At 45.9% G+C, this 8,049-nt stretch overlaps 1 protein-coding gene across 39 annotated transcripts in view; it reads right to left on the bottom strand.

Moving 5' to 3' along the window:
- DTNA (dystrobrevin alpha) overlaps window positions 1-8,049 on the bottom strand; it is a 358,606-nt gene that overhangs the window by 157,898 nt on the left and 192,659 nt on the right. For all 39 annotated transcript variants that reach the window (XM_025201058.1, XM_025201066.1, XM_025201064.1 and 36 more), the window contains one exon: window positions 2,410-2,490. In XM_025201058.1, coding sequence (XP_025056843.1) covers window positions 2,410-2,490 — 81 coding nt within the window. The remainder of the gene's footprint in view (window positions 1-2,409; window positions 2,491-8,049) is intronic.

The following is an 8,049-nucleotide window of genomic DNA, read 5'->3' as shown; positions in this document are numbered from 1 at the left end:
CCCAGTACCCCACGTGGCAGGCCCTCGCAGCCCACGTGGGGCTGTCCAGAGCGGGCACAGGCAGCCCCACGTGCGCTGCAAGCAGCTGCAGTGCAGGGCACCGGGCATGGGCGGGGAGGGGCCGTTCCCCACCTCCAACCCCGCACTCCTTCCCTGCCTGGGGTCTCCCCGCCAACTTACCTGAGCTTCCTGCGTTGGGGCAGCCATGTGCTCCCAGCTCAGAAACCGCAGTTGGGGCTTCCGGCTGGGGGGCGGGGCTGGGTGGGCTCACTGTTGTAGAAGCCTGTTGGGCTTCCCCTGGGTCCTACTGGCTTTGGTTCCTGTCATTTTTGACAGGAACCAAGGGCAAAGAAATATTAATTTTCTACATTTTTTTAGGAGCCCCGCGGGCTGGATAGAATGGCCTCGCAGGCCGGATCCAGCCCACAGGCCATATTTTGCCCACCCCTGGTGTAGAGGCCCCCTCTCTCATTCCCCTAATGCAGCCTCTGCTGAAAAACATGCTTCCAAAAACTGTGGTGAGGAACAATTTGGAGCAGTTAATCTGGCAGGAATAGTAAGCAGAGGCTGCATTAGGGGAAGCAAGAGAGCAGTACTCCTCACAACTCCTCAGACCAACCTGGTGGCCTTCTACGATCAGGTCACTAAATCATTGGATGCAGGGGTAGCAGTGGATATAGTCTTCCTGAACTTCCGGAAGGCTTTTGACACTGTCTCTCACCCCGTTGGGCCTGCCCTGTTCAACATCTTCATCAGTGATTTGGATGAGGGGGTGCAAAGCACCCTGTTCAAATTTGCTGATGATACCAAGATGTGGGGGGATGTGGGCACAATAGAAGGGAGCAACAGGCTACAGTCGGACCTTGACAGGTTACAAGGATGGGCGGAGGAGAACAGGATGGGGTTCAACACAGACAAGTGCAAGGTGATGCACCTGGGGAGGAACAACCGGCACCATACCTACAGGCTGGGGAACTCCCCTCTTGTCAGCACGGAGGTGGAAAAGGATCTTGGAGTCATTATTGACTCCAAGATGAACATGGCTCGGCAGTGTGGGGAGGCGGCTAGGAAGGCCAACTGTACCTTGTCGTGCATCCACAGATGCATTTCAAGCAGGACCAAGGAGGTGATCCTCCCCCTCTATGCGGCACTGGTCAGGCCGCAGCTGGAGTACTGTGTCCAGTTCTGGGAGCCGCACTTTAAGAGGGATGTGGACAGCATTGAGAGGGTCCAGAGGATGGCCATTCGCATGATCAGGGGACAGCAGGGCAGGTCCTATGAGGAAAGGTTACGGGACCTGAACCTGTTCAGCCTCCAGAAGAGAAGGCTGAGGGGGGATCTTGTGGCCTGCTATAAACTAGTCAGGGGGGATCAACAGGCACTGGGGGAGACCCTGTTCCCCCGAGCGCCGCCAGGAGTGACCAGGAATAACGGTCACAAGCTGGCGGAGGGAAGGTTTAAGTTGGACATCAGGAGGTGCTACTTCACGGTCAGGGTGGCTAGGGTCTGGAACCAGCTTCCAAGTGAGGTAGTGTAGGCTCCCACCCTGGGGGTTTTTAAGAGGAGGTTAGATGACCATCTTGCTGGGGTCGTTTGACCCCAGTACACTTTCCTGCCATGGCTAGGGGTCGGACTAGATGATCTGCCCAGGTCCCTTCCGACCCTAGAAACTATGAAACTATGAAACAAAACCAGGATAGCTGGAGTAGCAGTGTGGGATTGGCACATTAGTAGTAAAACATGGAACACGTCGGACAGGAAGGACAGCAGCAGGGGACTGGCATGCAGTTATTAAAAGGCAGGCCAGATTAGACTTTCACGGGCTGGATCCAATGTCTTCATGGGCCATATCCAGCACATGGGCCCTAAATTGCAAACCCCTGCATTACCCACTTGAAGCAGGGGTTGACTGCACCTCCCGGATCCCCCCCTGTCTTTATCACACACTTGAAAGATAAAAGAAAGGAATGTGATCATATCAATACCTTCTGAACAGAAGACAGATATTGCTGAATGAATTTGCCTCCGACAGCCTATTTGTGACATGGGACAAATCCTACTGCCCTTACTCAGGGTAAACACACATTAACATGGGCACTTGGTAGGTTTATGGTTAGTGCCCTGCTGACTGTTCTCCACATTCATTTCCTTTTAAAAACTTTCCAGTCTGTTTTTTCTCCAATATTACTACACCACAAGCAGCAGATTTTCTGCAGCACCAATACTCAGAACCTCAAAACAAATGACCCAGCTGCTGAGCCACATGGTTTGCAGCTACAAAGGACTCTTCTTAAGGGTTCCATCAAGGAGCTCCACTCATGGTAGGACTAGTATAGATGGGCTGCCAGCCTAGCTATGACATAATACTAATGATGGTAATTGATGTTCCCAGCTAACATACATACTTACAGTTGCATTTCTTTTGTACAAATCTAAGCTTGCATGCTGTTCTGTACGTGGATAAACGAATGCGATCCAGATCTTGAGCCCCTAGTGGAAGAGAATTATACATATGGAGTAACACTGGCACAGAGCAAATCTCTACAATAAAATGAACCATGTTTGTACGTCTTCCTTATTGACGATATACACATTGAACAAAGAATTAGTAGTATTAATGAGCATTTTCAAAGCTGCTTAGTTTGTTTTGGAGTTTTTGGGTCCAGATTCACAGTGCTAAGTCTTTTATGAAGAAAAGCATTGAATATTCAGCCCACTGTGTATCACTTTGGACAACAGTCTAGTCCAGCTGCAGACTAAAAGGCAAACTGGCCTGACTCCAACACCAGGGAAAATCTCCATCTAATTTTAATATTTAACAATGAACAAAAATAATAAATATCCAGAACTAACCTGTATGTACAGAATGATGTACTTCCAGAAGACCAAATTAGAAAACAAATTACAACTGCTGAACTAAAGATGTCTAGATGATAAACTTCAGATCAGACACACACATGTTACAGGTATCATACAATTAACTGGTTAATTGTGCAAGTATCTTGAGACCAGCTACATACAAAAAGTTACTTATCATGCCATAAAAAGCTCCAACCAGCTAAAAAGTTAGACCGAAAAAATGTGTGCTAACTTTATAGCTAGTTGCTATTGGGCTTTGATTTGCACATGTAGCAGGGTTTCCCCTGTGGCTGGGAACCAGGGCTGTGCGAAACAGCACTGTTTTGTTTTGACTTCTGTTTTGCTGTTTGGAAGGGACTGTTTCATTTCGTCATTTTGCTTTGTTTCGAAGCACTGTCTCATTTCATTTCATTGAAACTGTTTTGCTGTTTCGACGTTTCACTCACAGGCTATAATGGGGAACCATGAAAATGCCTATAACTTTGTCATTTCTTGCCTGATTCAGATGAAAATTACAGGGATGGTTGTCTCTTCTGAGGCCCTGAAGCCTGCCAAGTTTCAAGGAGATATGTGCAGGGGTTTCTGGGAAACTGCACCTCAGGGTGCTGACAAGCAAAACTCGTGTCACTTCCCAGCAGCGGCAGCCTCCTGTCATCCCACATGCAGATCTGGGAGTCCACACCCCTGGGAGGAATATGGGGCTGTGATGGACTCCTCCCAGGGGTGCATGCCCCTGGATCTGCGCTCAGGATGACAGGAGTGGTGCTGGGACTGGTGCTGGGTGCAGCCTGTGCCCAGCGCTGGGAAGACTGGTGCTGCCACTGGCCACAGGCAGCAGCAGCAGGCTTCTGTCATCCTGCATGCAAATCTGGGATCCTGCATCCCCGGGAGCAGTCCAGCAGCACTGGGAGGGTAGGTTGAGCTCTGTGGGGCTGGCGGAGCTGTTTGGAGCACAGTCCTGGCTCTCCCAACCTTCCGCCGCCAGGCTGCACTCTGAGTGGCTCCGCCAGCCCCATGGAGCTCAGCCTGGGACACTGCCCACTATGATGTTTTGTTTAACTCTTTCTTTGACTGGCTAAACTGTATTCATTACTGTGATTATTCTTTTCTCTTTGTTTTGCAGTTCAGGCCTGTGTACTGTAAATCTTCTATACTATTTTGCAACTTACAGTATTAGGTACATGCGTGGAATTTACAAATGAGGCAAGCAGAAAACCTCTTTGACTTTGTATTGATTTAAGACCATATATAGCATTTAAAATAAAGTTTTTAGTATTATTTCACAATGAGATTTAGTTATGTGATCATTATGCAGTTACTTTATATTGCTCACTGTAAGTCTCCAATTAAAGATAAATGGCAAATATTACTCATCCTCACTTCAGTCCCTGTCAAATTCCAATTCAATGAGAGTGAGAACTGGGTCAAAGTTGAAGCATTTCTTTATTTCAAGGCAAGCAGTCATAAGAAAGCACTGACAGTGAACCCAAAAGTTGGTTAAAACTCCCTGAGAGTGACTTGGGTTTTTTATATGATGCACCAATTAACTGCATAAAAAATTATCGTATGTTTTGAACACTTTTAGCATTATCTATTATACATTGTACAAGGGTTGAAATTATCATACAAATACGATAATTATCACACACCTGGCAATGCTGCTCTTAGCCCCAGCAGCCTCTGGGTGCTGGCAGCTGCAGACTCTGGGTCCTGGCAGCACACCTCCCAGTGCCAGGACCGAGCTGGGTCCCAGCAACCACGGGGCATGGCTGCAATCCCCCAGCCCTGGAGGTGTGTGGGATGGGATTTCACAGCAGTTGCATCTCCCAGGCTCCCCCTGCATTGGTAATGTGTGATCAGATCTAATGCACAATCCCACAATCACACCTCCTGCTATGCATGTATGACATGGCAGGAGGTGCAATTATGAGGATCATGCATTAGATCCTATTGTGCCTTTATCTGTATGTGTAGAGGGGCCCTCATACACACACTGCCAAGAATGAGCTAAGGTCCACTCAGTGCAGTGGGAGGCTGAAGCACTTAGCTGATGCATACAGATTGGCCCTGGCTGCTGTAACTTTCAACTTTGGCAGCGTTCCCAAAGCAAATGTCTGCACGATGAGCATAGGTAGAAACAGCAGAGCTCTGCTGCTGCCCTTGCCTGCCCATGACATTTCATCTATGCCAGGGTTGGGAAGAGTCATTACTCAGAAACCAGTTATATTGATTTTACTCCAGCTGATAGCTTCACCCATGCCACCAAAAATGAGGGAGAGAATCTGGTCTGGATCCTTAACTACCACATTGCCATTCATTATTTATAATGCATTTTAAATAGCTCAAAGGTAGATGAATAGATTTCTCTTTGTCCATAATACAGGGGTATCAAACTTATGGTCCACAAAGCCCCATAATCCAGCCCCTGTGGCTGTCCATTGACCCACACACTGCACCGGACTGACCCTGTGGCACATGCAGCGCTAGCTGGGCCTAGTATGAGGCTGTGTTGCCTGCAATGATTGCTGGTGCCAGGTCCTGGGCTGCACCACCCAAGGAGGGTGCATGCACAGGACCAGAATTCTCAAATATCTGTCTTTTTCAATGTAATTTCACCTACGTAACATTAGACTGTAAACAGAATAGAGTACATTGAAATATGATCCAGTCCTGTATTTTAACAGCATTTTCCAAATCCTTTCTTTGAAAAAAGTCTCTAGACATTAATAGAGTCACAGTGATTTGCAGTTGTATGTATGACTATGTGTTAGCATTATTCTCCCATTCTTTGTTGGGCAATCTGGCACTTGCTGAACCCAAACACTTGAAACTTGCGTGGATCTACGAGACAAGAAGAAGAGATTTTGATTTCTTCCCAGCCTCTGCTCCATTCCCGACTAGGTTCGTCCACGCTATCTTCCCAGGGTTCTCCGCTAGTTCCCTTTGTCAGTTGGCTGTCTTAAAGCATCTGTTACTGGCAGAAGTTACCCTCAACTAAGCATCAGGCTCTGAAAGTTTTTGATATTTCTCAAGACATGCTTTGCTGTTAAATTACTAGGTTTTTCTTTTCTCTGTTAGGATCTTACTGACAGCGTTTGGAAAAACTTAGCTACATTTTTTGTAACACTAAGTCCTCCTTTTATTAGTCAGAATAACCATGTACTCTTTTTTTCTGTACACTGCAGGAAAAGCCTGTAGCTTTTAGTATCTGCTTCTGTCACTTTAACCCCTTTACAAGGTATAAAGAAGCTAAAGGATCCTACCCAATATGCATTTTGCAGGGAGTGGTATTAAGTGGTGCTGAGGGAACATATATTTAAAAAATATTGCCATTTCTGCTGTTAGCACACACTGTGATTTTTATTATTTTGGGGAAAGACTTTCTGGACAAATGGAGTAGAAAATGCAATAAATTTATTGGCCTTGCTTCTGTTTCAGATATAATTAGTTTTCTCATTCTTCAAATTCCACACACAGTCTGAAATTTGGTTTCCAAATAAAGACCTTGCTTCCACAGAGGTTGTGAAAAAACATATAGTAAGGAGCATGTGCGTGTACATGTGAATGTGGCAAATCAAATATCAAGTTCTAAGTTGTCTAAAATCAGGGGTGTCAAACTCATTTGGCCCCACAGGCCAGATGAGTGGACTAGGACCAGTCCAGTCATCGGATCAGTGCATCCAGTGTATGCAGCACCTGCCCAGGCAGGTCCAGGACACTGGCCTGAGTGAGTACTGGCAGGTAGCACAGCCTGGGATGCTGGCCTGGGTAAATGCCATGGACAGCACAGGATGCTGGCCCCAGTGAGGGCTCTGGGTGGCATGGGGCTAATCGTGTGCAGCGTGTGAGTCAATGGGGCAGCACCATAGGCCATATTATGGGGCTCCACAGGTTGTATCTGGCCCATGAACCATATGTTTGATACCCCTGCCCAAACTGCTGACAAAAATAGCTTCACCTGCCTTTGTTCAGCTCAGGGTTGCATTTTGTTCTTTTCAGGTATTCTCATCACAGGCAATACTGCTGGCAATTTGAAAATAAAACAATGCAATGAACTGCAAGCCTTGTCTGGTGTTTTTGGATTTTGCCACAGTAATCTTTTTCTCCTGTATAATGTACATCAGCACCCAAAATGGAAACAAGTTTTCCTGGCCATATTTGGTGCTACTTCTACCAGTTAACTCCCCTGTGAATATATGTAAATATGTAAGATAAATCTATTAGTATTTCATTTATTTTGACTATGCCTTTTTGCCTTTTGAGTTTTGAGCGACAACATAAGGCTATGCCTTTTGAGTTTTGACCTTAGCACTTCATGTAAGATAATATTAGACAGGACACTAATTCACAGAAGATTGTAATTGGCATCTGGAAGAAAAAAAAAATCAATTGGTTCACTAAATGGAGAGATGCTTCAGATTCTGCCTATCATTTCAAATATGAATGCCACAAACCAATCTAGGCAGACAAGGTTCCTTGGGTGAATTTGATATCTTTTATTAGACCAACCCAAATGGTTGGAGAATAGTTATTAAGCAAGCTTTCGGGTTCAAAAACCCTTCATCAGGCTAAGGAAGCTGCAGCAGTTGGTGTGTGCTCTTCCTGGATGGAATGAAAAGTAAACAAGCCAGGGGCTGGGCTGGGGAGTCAGTTGCCAGGCAGATTGTAATGTATCAAAAATCCAATGTCTATGTTTAGTCCCTGACCTCTAGTATCCAGCAGCTTGATGAAATGGAGCTCATAGGCTCGTCTCTGGGATGTGTGTGTGTGCTTGCTTAATAACTGTTCAAAAGATATCAAATTAACCCAAGGAACCTTGTCTGCCTATATCCTTAGACCAACACGGCTACAACCTAAACCCTTGCAACATGGAAGATATCGAATTCAGCCGTCTGAAATGGAAACTGTACAACATGAAAAAGAAAGAAGCCAGACTCAACAGCGACATATTTTCAAAGCCTTTGCAAGAAACACAACTTCATTCCCCGAGGACTAAACATCTACAATCCCCTGACTACTACACACAACTCCAAATATGCTGCACAGCTACGCAGAAGAACTTCAGAGAAAATTAGAAATCATCTACTTCACCTACTCTACTCCAAAAGAGACCAACTCAGGAAGGAAATCGTCATACACTACAACAACTTAAAAGACAGAAATCCATGCATGTTCCCTGACAATATACAG

This window comes from Alligator sinensis, unplaced genomic scaffold, assembly GCF_000455745.1.
Source record: "Alligator sinensis unplaced genomic scaffold, ASM45574v1 scaffold615_1, whole genome shotgun sequence".
NCBI classification, from domain to species: domain Eukaryota; kingdom Metazoa; phylum Chordata; order Crocodylia; family Alligatoridae; genus Alligator; species Alligator sinensis.
Note: the sequence above shows the minus strand (reverse complement) of the source record. Positions and strands in the feature narration are given on the sequence as shown.